The sequence below is a fragment of the Vulpes lagopus genome, chromosome 1 (assembly GCF_018345385.1).
Source record: "Vulpes lagopus strain Blue_001 chromosome 1, ASM1834538v1, whole genome shotgun sequence".
Lineage (NCBI taxonomy): Eukaryota > Metazoa > Chordata > Mammalia > Carnivora > Canidae > Vulpes > Vulpes lagopus.
The window spans coordinates 24,088,327-24,104,817 of NC_054824.1; the positions used below are offsets into that span (position 1 = coordinate 24,088,327).

Sequence of the window (16,491 nt, forward strand, 5' to 3'; positions counted from 1 at the left end):
TTCCCAAGCTGGTTTTTTTGAATCTTCACAAATAGGTGATTTGCTCTCCCTGTGGATTTTTCAGGGCTTTATCCAGCACCCTTTTGCTAAGCCTGTTTCCATTAAGGTCTTGGAACCTGCAGGTCCCCCTCTGATGAATTCCCTAGACTCCAGGGGCTATCGTGAGCCTCAGTCTCCTCATTTGTAAAGTGAGATCTGCCTACATTCCTTACCATTTTTGTGAGAACTACATTTAATTGAATATATACTTTGTTTTGTTTTTATTTCTTTAGTATTCTAAGATTTTCTCCAAATCCAGGTACAATACAGGTGAGAATCACTTGAGAAAGAGGAATTTACAGACTGAAGATTGGGTCTAGCCTTCTTATAAATAGTCAAGAGTTCTTAGTTCTGAGTATCTGGAATACTAGAAAGGGTTTAAAAATGGGAGGCAAGCCCATGCAGCAAGCATATCTAGAGGATAGATATTTGTATTTGTTTAATAATAAATGAGTTAGTCCGATTTGCTCCCTCTCTTCAATGGGCACTGAGCCAATCTCACATCCCATCACTCTGTTTTTTTTGTTTGTTTTTGTTTTTTTCCCCATCACTCTTTGGAAGATAGATTGCATGCAAAAGACAGTGGCAGGACAGTGTATAGTGAGGGTGCCCTGAGATTTGAGTTAGCTGTGTTAGTCCACTTGTGCTGTTGCTCTGGTCTGACAGGTTCTAGAATGAATTTGGCCTGTGCTTCGGGTGGGGTTTGGGGGTCTGATATAAGCAAAAGTGTTGGGAGTCCTTTGGCTGTTCTAGAGGTAGCTACTGTAGTGATGCTCCTGCAGAAGGACATCTGAGTCTTCTCCTGTATGGTTGTATTCTGTCTATATCTAAACCTATTTTAAAATAATGTAGCGCAATGGGAAAATTAGTTAAGTTAACCAAAACATATTTTTCAATCAATATTCCAGGAATACATGTCCTAAAAGTGATTTTGCCTTTCCTTTAAGTTTTTATGTATCCACATTGTATTCATACCCTTTCTGAATAGTCCTGAGGGAAACAAAGTAGGTTAGACTCAGTGCTAAGATCTAGGTCATAATTCTAACAATCCATGGAAAGCTTTTGGTGACACAATTGGCAACTGGTTTGGGGCTCTTGATTCTGTGTTAGTTGGCAGCTGATTTCTTAGTACTTTTCCATCCTAAGATTGACAAATAACTTGATAGCTTGTCTGATAAAATTTGTGATTGAGAACTACTCTTTTCTTATACTTGTTTTTCTGTTCATTTTTGTCCCATATGCTAGTAGTTGATTTTTCCTTTCCAAAATATTTTCCAACACTAAACACTGTTTTGTTAACACTTCATGAGTCTTTTCTTTGTCTGACCTTGTTCTTGACTCTAGAACCCATGGCATGCCAGATGCCTTGGCAGAAAACGTGGCACATACATTAAGAGTGACAGTTCTACCTCAAGAGTTGAGGGGGAGGCATGTTTCTTTTATATTAAAATTAACATTTTACTTGAGCATCACACCAAATTTTCTTCAATTTTTGAAGTAAAAATGAAATTTCCCACTGTGGCATCTGCTTCAAGTTGCTGTACCTCCAGGGTTATAGGTCTTCTTGCCCTCCTCTCTTCTCTAACTTACTAATTTCTCTTTTTTCTTTTTCTTTTTCTTTTCTTTTTTTTTTTTTTTTAAGATTTTATTTATTTATTCATGAGAGAGAGAGAGAGAGAGAGAGGCAGAGACACAGGCAGAGGGAGAAGCAGGCTCCATGCAGTGAGCCTGACATGAGACTCGATCCCAGTTATCCAGGATCACGCCCTGAGCTGAAGGTGGTGCTAAACTGCTGAGCCACCCAGGCTGCTCTCTGGCTTTACTAATTTGAGAAGTAAATAAAGAAGAATGAATTATCCCTTTGGGATTTAGACACTTGAGAGGTTCTACTCTTGCTGAGTGACTTGGTCCTAAAATGTTGTCCTAGTATAATTGATTCAGATTTTTGTCTTGCCAGTTAAGATTACTACATATCAGAAAGACCTCTACAAAGTCAAAAGCTTATATGTTAAATCTAATGTCCAGCTTTGAACAGCATAATAACTGTTATCACCAAGGAAGAAGGAAATGCCATGTCTACTGTATGAATTTCCATCAGATTGAAACTCCTGAGAGAAAAGGTCAAAAATTATTTTTCTTTTATTGCTTTTGTACCTAATTATTCACTCTTGTTTTTAAGGGATTTTGCCTGCCTAAAGAATTCATGGAAGATTCAGCAGGAGAAGGAGCAACTGAATTCCATGACTATGAGGGAGGTGGAATTGGGGAAGGCGAGGGCATGAAAGATGTGAGTGACCAGATAGAAAATGAAGAACAGGTACGTTATCGCATGCCCGAAATATACATACAGTTTTCAGAAACTCACTCCCTTTTTATTTTCTTCTCAATATTAAGTTTTATACATGAGTGTTTTTTACTAGGTTAATGATTTTCAAACTCTGGTTTGTGGAGCCCTAAGAATACTAAAGTTTTAGAGAGTGGAGATAAATAAAAAGCCAAAAAACTACAGAAGGGATCTTTGTAGCTCAGTCATTAGTTATGGCTATAATTTGACAAGGAAGTAATCTAAAATTTTTTATTTTAAATGGAGAGATCTTGATATTCTAGAGTATTTTTGGTGGTGACTCATTTAAGGATAAAAAAACTTGGCTATTTTAAGTAAGGTGCATTAAATAATAATAATAACAGTGTTTATTATTAACAGATTCTATTGTATATCTTTAAGACCTGTTGAAAAATCTTAATTTATATCCTGTTTTAGTTGGAATCAAGAATGTTTTTTTTTTTTTTTATTTTTTTTTTTTTTATTTTTTTAAGAATGTTTTTGAAATAGGTGTTTTGGGCTAAGATTCCTGTGTTGCTTTTTTTAAATGCCTGTCTTATTTGGGAGTGATTTTTTTTTTTTTAAAGCATACTATTATTAGTCATACAGATTTACCAACTGTGACTTGAAGAAATAATGGAATTTTTTTTAAGCTCCTATATTCTAAATCTAAAGCAGACCACACATTTTTATTTATTTTTAATAGCTACAACCATAGCTTAAAGAAGCAAATCAATTCAAACTTATCCTTTGAAAACTGGAAAGAAAAACGAAAAGAGTTAAGCTAGTGTTGATGGTAGAGCTCTGTTTAATACACATACGTTTTTTTATTTGGCTTTTCTGTATTTCTCAAATTTAACTTCTTTGTCAATGTTACTTTTTTCATGGAAAAAAAAATAAAGCAAAAAAAAAAAAAATCACAAACTTAATAGAAAAGTGCAATCCTGTGCAAAAAAACATGAAGTGGGATAAAAGCTATCAAAACAATTTGGCAATATTTCATAAATTTTAATTGTATGTATTCTTTGACCTAGGAATTCCATGTTTTCTGAGAGAAATGTTAATATTAAAGATAAATAGGTATATGAAGGAGGTTTTTTTGTACAAGGATGTTCCCTATAACATTATAATGGTGAAGATTGTGAAAAAAATTCCAAATACTTACCAGGAGGGAATTGTTTAAATTATACACCATCAAAAAAAAATTATGACACCATCCATGCAGAACAGTGCTTTAAGCTAATTAGACAGAATGAGATAGATTTCCATCTTGATACATATAAATCTATCTACAAGATATTTTTTAAATTAGAAGAACCGGGTTCCTGGCTGGCTCAGTCAATAGAGCATGCAACGCTTGATCTCGGGGTCATGAGCTTGAGACTCATGTTGAATGTAGAGATTACTTAAAAATAAAAAATTTTTTAAAAAAGAAATGAAAAACAGATTGCAAAGCAGTTAGTAAAGCAGTGATCCCTTTTTGTTTATAAAGATGTGGGGGCCGTGTACTGATACAGATCACCTAGGTGTATTCTTGGATAAAAAGATGTACCAGAATGTCAGTGATACTGATTTCTTTGAGATTTTTGCAGGATGGTGGTTCCATGGGAAACTTACTCTTTCTGTTTTGCTTACAGTTCTTTTATTTATTTATTTATTTATTTATTTATTTATTTATTTATTTATTTATTTATTTTTTTCTTACAGTTCTTTTAATGGGATTTTATTGTGTTTGTATTTTTAAAAAGCATTTTAAAATCCAACTATAGTTTGAAAAAAATAAAATTCAACCATAATAAGAGAACAATCATGAATCTTCTGCCACAAATAACACCTAGAGTATACAGGAATACATATAGTTTAAGGAAAAGTGAACAAAAATTATATTCAGTTACTATCTGAGACCAAAGTGATAAAAATATTAAAGATGTGGACATTATAATAGGATTGAATTTTTTATCCTTCTTATTCTTAAGAAGTTATTATTTTTTTTAAGAATGCGTATTCTTTGCGTTCTTTAAGAATGCATATGTCTGGAATTGCCTTTTTTTTTTTTTTTAACAATTCACAAGAAGAAAACTTCAACAAAATTCTATATTCTCTAATCCCAATGCAATAAAACTAGAAATTACAGACCAACTAAAGCAAACCAGAAATTATTGTGTGTGGTTATATCCCCGTTGGTTCTCTTATTTTTCCTCTCCCTAGAGATAACTTAATATCATTAATGGTGGCTTATATATTTATGTTCTATTTAGAGCTGAATAAACAACAGCAAAGTGACGGCGTTTATGCTTTCTATAATGCTTTTTTTTATATAGGCAGAAGATACATTTCAGAAAGGTCAAGAAAAGGATAAAGAGGATCCTAACTCAAAATCAGACATTAAGGGCGAGGATAATGCCATTGAGATGTCAGAAGACTTTGATGGGAAAATGCATGGTGGGGAACTTGAAGAACAAGGTTTGTGGTTGTTACTTCATTCTTGTTTTTAAAAAATAGTTTATCTAGGAAATTACATGTTCTCAATAAGGAGCCTATTATAATTTTTTGGAACAAGTTTATTACTCTGCATAACTGGAAATGAAAACATTAGCATATGTATATTTCTTCACTGTCTTCACTGAGGCAGAAGTCTATAGTCAGTTTTGGAGATTCATCTCTGTAAACTCAAGACATTGGTATTTTGGCTGCCTCCTGTGCTAGACATAGTGCCTTCCCCTTCAGGGAAGCCTGAAAGAACAAGAAGAGATATCCCTAACAGAGCTTGACTCTCAGCTCAAAAGTAAATTGGTCAGGGTAGTTTCTTTAAACAACTTAAAAAAAAAAAAAAGTAGTAGGCATTTGTTATAGATGATTTGGAACGAGAGTGCAGGAGTGAATAGGTAGCCCTTAGACTTACCACTCAAACCACTTAATAAATTTTTATTCCTTTCCATTTATTGTGTGTGTATATGTATACACACAGAGACCATAAGTAGTTCTGTAGATGGCTTTTTTTTTTTTCCTTTTATAGGGAGAGAGAGAGCTGGGGGAATGGGCAAAGAGAGAGGGAGAGAGAATCTTAAGCAGGCTCCATGTCCAGCGTGGAGCCTGATGTGAGCCTTGATCCCACAACCCTGAGATCATGACCTGAGCCAGAAACCAGGAGTTAGATGTTTAACCGTATGAGCCACCCAGGGTCCTTTATAGTCAGTTTGCTTTTTTCATTTAACATATGAGCATTCCCCTATCATTATAAATTATTTGAGAATGTGATTTCTTAATAGCACATTATCACTTGTCACAGGTTTGTACCATAATTCAGCAATTGCCCTAAATTTCTGACCATAGCGTAATTTGAGATATCATGTCTTATTGTAAGTGAAGGTATTGCAGAAATGAGAGTTGACCTTAGAGTAGAAAAGTATACACTTGCCTAAGAAACATAAGAATATAACCTTTAGGGGCACCCCGGTGGCTCAGTGGTTGAGCATCTGCCTTTGGCTCTGTCGTGATCCAGGGATCCTGGGATCGAGTCCTGCATCAGGCTCCCAACAGGGAGCTTCTCCCTCTACCTTTGTCGCTGCCTCTCTCTGTGTCTCTTGTGAATAAATACATTTAAAAAAAATTTTTTTTTAAAGAATATAACCTTTATCACAGTAGACCTTGAGCAAAAACAATGGTAAGAAAATTCTATTGAATTAGACACACGATTTTAGATGTTGGATGAAATAGAAGTGTATATATAATGTGTTAGAAATGGGGAGGAACCTTGGAAGTCATATAGTTTAAATCTTTCATTTCACAGATAAGAAACCAAAACCCAGTGAAGTTGCTGAGTCTCATAATGAATATTCCCCCTAGCACCAGAAGTAGACACACTGACAGCTATTCTACCACCTTCTGTTTGTTAATGTCACGTATTATGGACTTCTTTTTTCCTTCAAATAGTTTGCAAAACACAGTAGGACTACTTCAGTAGGCATCTGCCTGTACAAAGTCCTGTAAATGCAAGCAATAAATCTCAGATGGGGCACTTGCCAGGTAGTGTATCCATCCCTGTTCTGCACACATGGACCAGTTTGGGGATTTACCTTAGCTCAGTGTCTTCCCTTTCAGAAGAGGATGATGGGAAATCAGATAGTGATGGTGGAGACCTGGATAAACAGATGGGCGATCTGAATGGTGAGGAAGCTGATAAACTAGATGAGCGGCTTTGGGGTGATGATGATGAGGAAGAAGAGGAGGAGGAAGAAGACAGTAAAACTGAAGAAACAGGACCAGGAATGGATGAGGTAATTAAAAGATTCCCCCTATCCTATAGTCCCCAGGTTGAGAGGAGACATTGTTCCCACCAGTTACCATTTTCTGTTATTTACTGCTCTTCTCTGTCATTGTTTTTCTTCTTCTTTCTTTCATCCCTCTTGTTCTTCTTCTTTTTTGCCTCTTCTTGATTGTATTCCAAGCCAGAAGAATGGCCTAACCTGGGCCATGTATTATGGAAGAGCGAAGTTAAGACTCAATGCAAGTGTTCTGATTCGGCTGTTGGCCACTGAACTTCTCCACCTCCCTGCTTGGGAAAAGTCGGGCTGGATGGGACTCTGTAGCAGCACAGTGTGGCCCATCCCACTGTTCACACCTCTGCTATTACTGCTGCCATCTGGGCTAAAGCCAGACTATTCTTTCTAGGTTGTAAATGACACCCTGTCATCTGGATATTTCCATGGGATTGGCCCAACAGGCAGAAATTGTACATGCCTAAGAACTAATTTAGATAGAATCAACCTACATGAAAGCAGTTTCTTAGATTGAGAGTAATGATTTTGTGATTTTGTGCCTTTTCTTCCTCTGACATTTAGGAAGATTGTGGACTTGTTGCCAAAGATGACAACTTAGATGCTGGGAAATCAAACAAAGATAAAAACCAAGATAAGGAGGAAAAGGAAGAAGAAGTTGCTGATGATGGACAAGGCCAGGACAAAATTAATGAACAAATAGATGAGGTGATGAGGTTATGAAATGGATCTACCCCTGATTCAAGGCCAGGGCTGTTGTACTGCAGAGCTCCTGGGGAAGTCTTAAGATATTTTCATCCTGTTCATCAGTTGTTTTCCCACTGCCTCATAAAACGTGTAACAAAGTCTCTCAACACCTCATAAAATATCTAACTATTGGTTACTAATGAGGTAGTCTTCATGCTGTTTGGGCTCATGCTGGAGTTTGAAAGCTAAATTCTGTGATTCTTTTCTATATATCTCCTCGTAAACCTTAGTTTCTTTCTTGAAATTAAGCAACACAGTACCTCTTATCAGTGGAGAACGTGCATAGAAAGTGAAGTTTGAAATTTGAAATTTCTAGAAGCATTTGTAAAATTCTGAAGTATGGGGGAAATTTTAGAGAAGAGACTTTGTATTCTGTTAGCATAGCTGCTTAAAGATAATTATATGCAAATACTACTTTTTAAAAAGTTTGTAATTTATTTTTTCCTGTTCGCTCCATTGTCCAAAGAGGGAATATGATGAAAATGAGGTGGATCCTTACCATGGCAATCAGGAGAAGCTGCCAGAACCTGAGGCCTTGGACCTTCCAGATGACTTGAACCTAGACAGTGAAGACAAGAACGGTGGTGAGGACACAGACCATGAAGAAGGAGGTATGTCTTTCAAAACCTAAAGAGACCAGTTGGAATTCACTAAAAATGTACAATAACCAATTTCTTCATGCCATATCATGGGCAGGTCATAAATCTTGTCCAGTCATCTCAATTCCTCTTTGAGAAAATTGTTTGCTTTTTCTCTGTAGTGTTTCTCTCACCTGAGTTAGACTTAAAGCTTAAGCTGAGTACAGTGAAAGTAAACTAGCAGGTTTTTTGTCATTAATGTCCTCTCCTGTCCTATGTTTTAGCATTGCAGTAGCTGTGTGGTCCTTCATCACACAAAGCTTCATTTCCTCACAGCCATCTCGATGCCCCATCTCATGGATTGATGTAAACACTGAAATCTGAGTATATGAGGCCTCTAGTGGAGCCTTAGGTACAGCTTTTTTAGGGAAATGATTGTTTCAGTTATTGGTGGCTGTGCATCTGTTACATGTTTAATTTGAAATATGAAGTCATTGTTACAGGGAATGAAACTGAATAATCAAGAGAAGTCACAGGGCACTTGACAGTAATCTGCCTGTCATCCGCTGTTCAGTTTGAGTGAGTTCCCTAGGGAGAGCTGATACTGTATTGTTTGGAAAATGCCCCTACAATAGAAAGAAAGTCCCCAGTCATGGTGGGTAATCAGACAGATAGAAGCTAGCCTCACTGTGCTTCATAACAAATCTGTTACATATATAGAAAAGTTATTAAACTTTTTAAAACCCCATATTGGACAAAATTAGTAAGTTATAAAAGAATAAATAAGAGGTAACGTTTATGTAAAAGTTTAATACTATATATTAATGGGTGCATCAAATATAGGAAAACACAAAAAGGAAGAAAACAGAGCAGCTTCAGGTTATGGTGACCTTTGAGGAAGTAGGAAGGGCAAAGGCATCCAGAATCCATATAGTTGTACCCAGAACCATTTATTTCTTAAAAACAAGTGACAGAAGTTTGATACAAATACAGCACAGTGTTCACATCTATTAAATCTAGGTGGTTTTTAATTTTATTTTTTAATTTTTTTTAAAAGATTTTGTTTATTTATTATTCATGAGAGACACACAGAGAGAGAAAGAGGCAGAGACACAGGCAGGTTCCATGCAGGGAGCCTGACCTGGGACTCAATCCCAGGTCTCCAGGATCACGCCCTGGGCTGAAGGCGGCACTAAACCGCTGAGCCACCCAGGCTGCCCAGGTTTTTAATTTTAAAATGCGTTTTCCATGCTTGAAGTATTTAATAATTTAAAAAATGAATTTGTGAACTGTTATTTAACCAGAATCATTTGATTGAAAATTTGATAACAGGCTTTTCTCATCCTAAGAACAAGTCTTCACTCTCTGAATCTCTCTATAGCTTACTCCCCACCCACCCATCCCCCATTTTTATATAGTTTTATTAAGAAACCTAAAGGAAATTTCCCAACATCTCAAGGTGAGGCTTGTTACATTTAAACTCTGACTTTTGGGGCACATGAGCAGCTCAGTCAGTTAAGTGTGCGACTCTTGATCTCAGCTCAGGTATTGATATCAGGGTCCTAAATTCAGCCCCACGTTGGGCTCTATGCAAGGTGTGGAGCCTACTTAAAAAAATTCTAGCTGACTTATTTAGCACTGTATAAGTTGCTACTTCTGAGACCATTTCACTACCATATAATTTTGGATTCTGACATCAACCTTAAATTCAAGATATAGACAATTGTGTATATAAACTAAGAAGCAATTTTTTTTTAAAGGTTTTATTTATTCATAAGAGAGACAGAGAGAGAGAGGCAGAGACACAGGCAGAGGGAGAGGCAGGCTCCACACAGGAACCTGATGTGGGACTCGATCCCGGGTCTCCAGGATAACATCCCGGACTGAAGGCAGGCACTAAACCGCTGAGCCACCCAGGGATCCCCCAGAAGCAATTATTTTAAAAAATTATTTAGCTGTGATTTCTGAAGTGTCCAAAGTATAGGAACATGCTTTTAATAAACAAAACTTTTCCAAATAGGAATGTTTCCATTGAACGTATGTTGTATTTTCTGTGTATGATAAAAAAGTCTGTCTACCAGTTATTGTCAAGGGTAAAACATCATTGCCCATCTTTGGTCCAAAATATTCCTTTTGTGCTGGCTTTTAGGATTTTTTTGGTAGATTACTTAGAATCTTTTAATGAAATGCACCATGTAGGGCAGCCCGGGTGGCTCAGTGGTTTAGTGCTGCCTTCAGCCCGGGGCCTGATCCTGGAGACCCAGGATTGAGTCCCACATCGGGCTCCCTGCATGGAGCCTGCTTCTCCTTCTGCCTGTGTCTCTACCTCTCTCTGTGTGTGTCTCTCATGAATAAATAAATAAAATCTTAAAAAAAAAAATGAAATGCACCATCCAGACAATTATATGTAACATACAGTGTTTTAGAGCAGAGGTGGGCAAACTTTTTCTGTAAGGGTCAGATAATAAATGTATCATACTTTATAGGCCATAAGCTGCTACAGGGGTTGCAAAACCTCCATTCTGCTTTTATAGTAGTGTGAAAGCAGCCATAGGCAACACAGAGTAGGCAGGCTAAACACATAAATAAGCAAATAGATGTGGCTGTATTCCAATAAAACTTTATTTACAGAGACACGTGGGCCCTATTTGGCCCTTGGGCCATAGTGTGCCAATTCCTGGTTCAAGAGTAATAACAAAAAGCTTATGTAACTCAGTCCCATGTTAAGTTGTGTTAAATTCTGTGTTTCTTACTTTTGTTGGATCCAGAAGAAAATCCTTTGGAAATTAAAGAAAAACCAATGGATACTGAAGAAGCAGGTCATGAAGCTGAGGAAATAAAGGAAGAGATCGAGGCTGACCACAGTGAAGGGCAGGGCCAACATGAGCCTGAGGAAGGCCCCAGTGAAGAGGAAAAGGGCGAGGAGGAGGAAGAGATGGACACGGGAACTGACGGCCAAGACAAAGATACTGCTGAACATCCTGAAGAAAACTCAGAGGATGAGCAGCAGTCTCTGGAAGACAAGGACGAGGAAGCCAGTAAGGGAAGTGCAGAGAATGGCGTTCCTGTTGACCAAGGTCTCCAGCCCCAGGTATTGTGTAGTGTCTGGCTTGTCTCAAGTAAAAATAATAGCAAAGAGAGGTTACTATATTCCGATCAGAATCTTTTAGGATACTTCTCTATCACCAGGTGGCGCTGCTGAGCAGCTTTAAGTTTCTGTTTAAGACCCTTTCTGGCTAATAACCCTGCAGACTCCCCATGGTGAGGAATGGGGTATCTTATTGTTGCAGGATCCACCCCTCACCCCACTGCCTCATACTCTTCCTTCAGAGTATTTTAATGTGGTGTTTGCTTACCCTGCAAAAACAGGAAGAAGAAGGCGGAGAGAATTCTGACACAGAGGAACAGGTGCCAGAGGCCACGGAGAGGAAAGAGCATGACTCTTGCGGACAGACTGGGTTGGAGAGTGTGCAGAGTGCACAAGCTGTGGAGCTGGCTGGGACTGCGCCTGAGAAGGAGCAGGGGAAGGAGGTAATAGGCCCTCACTGCCTGTGCCAGCTGCCTCTAGAGGGTCTCTTTCCCCTGGGTGAAACCACCATCTGTTTAGAAGTAGTTGGTGTATATGTGATGTTCTCTTAACATCTAAAAGATGATCTTCCATTCTTTAAGAAAATGATTCAGATATGCACTTTTATATGGCTCTCAGAACAAACCCTAGAATATTTGCTACATGCTGTATATAAGTATTGTGCTTAATGAGAAAAAGCTATTAGGCTGGTAGTACATCATGGGATACTCCAGTTGGCGTTAATTTTTAGAAAGCTTCCAAGTAAAGGAAGGTTGAATTTAGACTTTAGTCTTCAAGAGGCAGTAATCTGCCTTTTAATAGTATTTCCTTGCTGTTCACCGGGCTCTAAAGGTTTTTTGTTTGTTTTTAAGAAAGAGTGAGTACATCAGTGGAGGGGGAGAGGCAGAGGGAAAGGGAGACAAAATCCTAAGCAGGCTCCATACCCAGCACAGAACCCAACCTGGAGCTTGATCTTACAACCCTGAGATCATGACTGAGCCACTTAGGCACTGCTCTTAAGGTTTTCTTTTTAAAAAAGCAAAGCACTTCTTTGTTCCTTTAGCTAGAGTGATTGCTCTCTATATGGACCACAGTTCAGGCCACTTATATGCTATGGAAAGAGAGGACCTGCTACTTACAGTGGTGACTCTGGACATCTTGTTTAAGCTCTTTGAACCCAGTTTTCTCACCAGTAACAACACTTACTTAGACTTCTTGTACTGCCCACCCCCCATTTATTGAGCACCCATTTAGGTAGGTGCTAAGGATTTTTATTACTTCAGATCCTCATAATAGTTCTCTAAGACTGCTGATTATCGTTACTACTCTCTCCATTTTATATTTGATCTAAATAAGCCACAGTAAAGTGAAATGACCATTTCAAGGGTGCACAGCTGGTAAATGTCAGAGCCTGGATTCTTGTAGAGGTCTTTCCTGCCTTCAGAGTAAGCCATTACCGTTCTGGAAACAAGGAACTAATCAGCCTTACACAGTGAAGTCCCTCAAGAGGGTGACCTATCTGGATTTAGATGCTCTTAATTTTGCCCACAGGCTAGGCCTTAGTCATAGGTGAGTTCTGGACCAGGGAGGCAGGTGTATTGTTTTGACTCTGAGAGGAAAATAATAGAGAAACTGCACATAAAACAGCACAGTAGCCAGGTGCTCATACGGCATCTTCCACTTTCATTCTCTCGTCGCTTGGATTTCATAGGAACACGGAAGTGGAGCTGCGGATGCAAATCAGGCAGAAGGCCATGAATCCAACTTCATCGCTCGGTTGGCTTCCCAGAAACAGACCAGGAAAAACACACAGGTCTCTGTCCCTCTTCTGCTGAACTTGGGCTCAGGCTATGTGTGAAAAGATGCCCTGAGTGTGGTGGTTTAAAAACAGCCAAGCTCCCAGGCTTTGCTGTCTCACCAAACATGATGGTGGCTATAGCGAGCATATCAGGACCCCAGGCTCCTTCCCCATGGGGGTGTGTGTACACACACACACTTTCCCTATTCCTTTACACAGCCTAAGAGCCAAGTGTTGGCTGTTGTTGCCTAGTACTAGCCAGTCTTTTTTTCCACTGTCCCACTTTTTTGTGTTTTAAAAATAAGGGTTTTTAAAAAGTTCATTTATTTATTTATTGAGAGAGCACAAGCATGAGTGGGGGAAGGGGCAGAGAGAGAATCCCAAGTGGACCCTGTGCCCACAGCACTGAGTCCAGTTTGGAGCCTGATGTGGTGCTCGATCTTATGACCCTGAGATCATGACCTGAGCCAAAATCAAGAGTCAGATGTTCAGCTGACTGAGTCCCATGGGTGACCCTAAAAATTAGGGTTTCTTGGTTTTTTTTTTTTTTTTAAACGGGATATAATTCATGTACATGAAATGAAATTCATATATAAAAAGCAATCCCCTAAAAAGCTCCCATCTTATTCCTGTCTTTAAGCCACATAAGAATAAATTGTTGCCAACAGTTTTTTCTTGTTTTACATGTGCTTTTGTGTATGTAACTTAAGTATGGATGTGTTTCTTCCTTTTATTTCAGATCTAAAGTCTATCATACAGATCTATACTTTTTGTCTGGAGATCAGCCCATTCTTTTTAACAGCTGCATTGAATTCTATTTTTCTGTGGTTGCCCATCCATAGGGGGCTGGTTAACTTTATTAGGTATGTTAAGTCTTTTTTGCCAGTATAGACAAAACTCTAGTGAATTTCCTATTTCCCACAGAGTTTCAAGAGGAAACCTGGACAGGCCGACAATGAACGCTCCATGGGTGATCACAGTGAGCATGTGCATAAGCGGCTGAAGACTGTGGATATGGAGAACCACACTGAGCAGGGGCCAGCCCAGCCCCAGCCGCAGGCAGAAGACGCAGATGCCTTTGAGCACATTAAGCAAGGCAGCGACCCCTATGATGCACAGATGTATGGTATGGTTCAGAGAAGGCTTTTCCTTTGCTGAGTTCTCTGTGAGACTAGGCTGTATGACTGTGTGCCCAGCAGATAAACAAATTCATCTTAGGGGTGGGAATGGCTTTTTTGAACTATTTTCTCTCTAATAAGAATTATGCAGGAATACAGTTTGGTTTGGGTCTAAAACGATATCTGCAGCAACTGCAAGTGTTCAGGGTTTCGGGGTCTGGGATAAGTCTTTTAATATCCATGATAACATTTGGCCACATCCAAACCTAGCACTAGTTTCAGGGTTTCTGAGTACTGGACATATTGCTTCTTGGTCACTGTGAGGTCACTCCTGCAATGGCAGGAGGTGTGAACTAGAAGTGTATGTTTTTTTCGTAAGTGAAAAGAGGAAGAAAATCACAAGGGAGTGACCAGTCTTAGTCTCTCCTTCTAGTTCTCTTGGTGACTTTTTAGTGTTTTATTTCTAATATGCAAAATTTAGTGTTCATGATACTTATCCATGAACATAGTTTCAGAAATGATTGCTCTACCATGAGTTACTTTTCTGACTTCACTTTTTAGAAAAATAAAGCAGTAATAATCATTGCTACCATGAATTGAGCCTTTACTTTGTACCACTCTTCGGTCTGTTGAATGATCATGAAATTTTTCCAATAATCTTAATGAGCTATGATTTTTTTTTTTTAAGATTTTATTTATTTATTCATGAGAGACAAACAGAGCAGCAGAGACACAGGGAGAAGTAGGCTCCATGCAGGAAGCGCAAAGTGGGACTTGATCCCGGGACTCCAGAATTACTCCCTGGGCCGAAGGCAGGTGCTCAACCACTGAGCCACCCAGGCATCCCTGGGCTATGATATTTCCACCTCATAGATGAGGATACTGAAGCCAGACAAGTTTAAGAACTTGTCCAAATCACAATGCTAGTCTCGGTGTTGGTTCTTCTGTGTCCTGTGTTATACTCTTAATCATTATAGTTTCTTCACTCATAATGGTTAATGGAGCACATAATGGTTAATTCCATTAACTGCTGAGTCATCTGTCCAGCCTGTTTATTCTAGTTCAATCTCTTGTAACAGCAGTAAAAACCTAGTTAAGCATCCTACTTTTGTGGTAGAGAATAGGTAGTGACATCAGTAGGTCAGTAGAGCTTCCGGGGCACAGAAAAGCCAACCACTGTGTTCATGGCACATAGTTGGTCAGCGGGAGAACCAGCATGAATAAAACCTTGGAAGCTAAAAAGGACAAACTACACCCACTCATGATTACTTTGTTCTGCAAAGACCTAGGCTTCTATGTATTTGTATGCTTTATTGGCAGATGTGGCAAGCAAGGAGCAACAGCAACAGTCTACAGAAGATTCCAGGAGGGATCAGGAAGAGGAGGTGGAGGATACCTTCCTGGACACAGAGAAGGAGGAGGAGCTCCGAGCAGCAGACATAGAGCAGCTGAAACCAGAGAAGGTCAAGTCAGGGACCACGCCGGGTGAGTCCTGCAGTGAACGAATCCCTTCTGAGCTTTCTGACTTGGAGAAATCACTTCTGGTGTTCTGTAGTCTGATCTGGCTTGTTTTCCCGTATCCTAAACCATGGTCTAGGTACTTATTTGCCTATGATAATTTCACTATATTTCACTTCCGAGTCAAAAGGTGGAGTTGTGGGACACCTGGGTGGCTCAGTGGTTGAGGTGGCTCAGTAAGTGAATATGCCCTTTGGCTCAGGGCATAATCCTGGGGTCCAGGATCGAGTCTCACATTAGGCTCCTTCCCTTGTGGGAAGCCTGCTTCTCCCTCTGCCTGTGTCTCTGCTTTTCTCTCTCTCTCTGTCTCTCATGAATAAAATAAATAATTTTTTTTTTTTAAGTGGGGTGGTGTTGTAGACAGTATCCTTCAAGGACACCTCAGAAACCTGAGTTTCAGGCCACCAGTTTTTTAAAAAATATATAGGAAACAAAATAGTATACTTAATTCAGCTATGATCAGAAGATACACTCTTGATTATTAGAGAAATGTTTTCAATTATATAAAAATATAGACTATTAGCATAAGATACAGTAAAAATATTTAAAGAAATAGAATGGGGAAAATGCATATGAAAAAGTAACCAGGGATCCCTGGGTGGCGAAGCAGTTTAGCGCTTGCCTTTGGCCCAGGGCACGATCCTGGAGACCCGGGATCAAGTCCCACGTCGGGCTCCCGGTGCATGGAGCCTGCTTCTCCCTCTGCCTATGTCTCTGCCTCTCTCTCTCTCTCTCTCTCTGTGACTATCATAAATAAATAAAAATTAAAACAAAAAAAAAAGAAAAAGTAACCAAATGTCTTAAATATAGTTGACCAAGTATTATTACTAGACAACTTATTAAAAAAAAGAAAAGAAGACATACATTTAACACATTAAAAAATAACTTTATCAGTGGTGGAATAAATGCAAATTCAAAAGAACCTACCCAATTCAAGGGCCTTTTTTTTTCTGCCTTCTTCTTGTCCTCTTGGGTTTTAGAACTATGACTGCCCAGCCATTATATAACAGTGGGAATGGCATAGCT

General features: G+C 38.8%; 1 protein-coding gene across 3 annotated transcripts in view; it reads left to right on the top strand.

The window, feature by feature from the left end:
* MDN1 (midasin AAA ATPase 1) overlaps nucleotides 1-16,491 on the top strand; it is a 162,419-nt gene that overhangs the window by 135,891 nt on the left and 10,037 nt on the right. For 2 of the 3 annotated variants that reach the window (XM_041757895.1, XM_041757904.1), the window contains 10 exons: nucleotides 2,219-2,356; nucleotides 4,684-4,825; nucleotides 6,464-6,639; nucleotides 7,204-7,347; nucleotides 7,853-7,997; nucleotides 10,733-11,055; nucleotides 11,334-11,495; nucleotides 12,743-12,844; nucleotides 13,754-13,955; nucleotides 15,268-15,432. In XM_041757895.1, the coding sequence (XP_041613829.1) occupies nucleotides 2,219-2,356; nucleotides 4,684-4,825; nucleotides 6,464-6,639; nucleotides 7,204-7,347; nucleotides 7,853-7,997; nucleotides 10,733-11,055; nucleotides 11,334-11,495; nucleotides 12,743-12,844; nucleotides 13,754-13,955; nucleotides 15,268-15,432 (1,699 nt within the window). The remainder of the gene's footprint in view (nucleotides 1-2,218; nucleotides 2,357-4,683; nucleotides 4,826-6,463; nucleotides 6,640-7,203; nucleotides 7,348-7,852; nucleotides 7,998-10,732; nucleotides 11,056-11,333; nucleotides 11,496-12,742; nucleotides 12,845-13,753; nucleotides 13,956-15,267; nucleotides 15,433-16,491) is intronic. The other variant, XM_041757899.1, reaches the window with a different exon arrangement.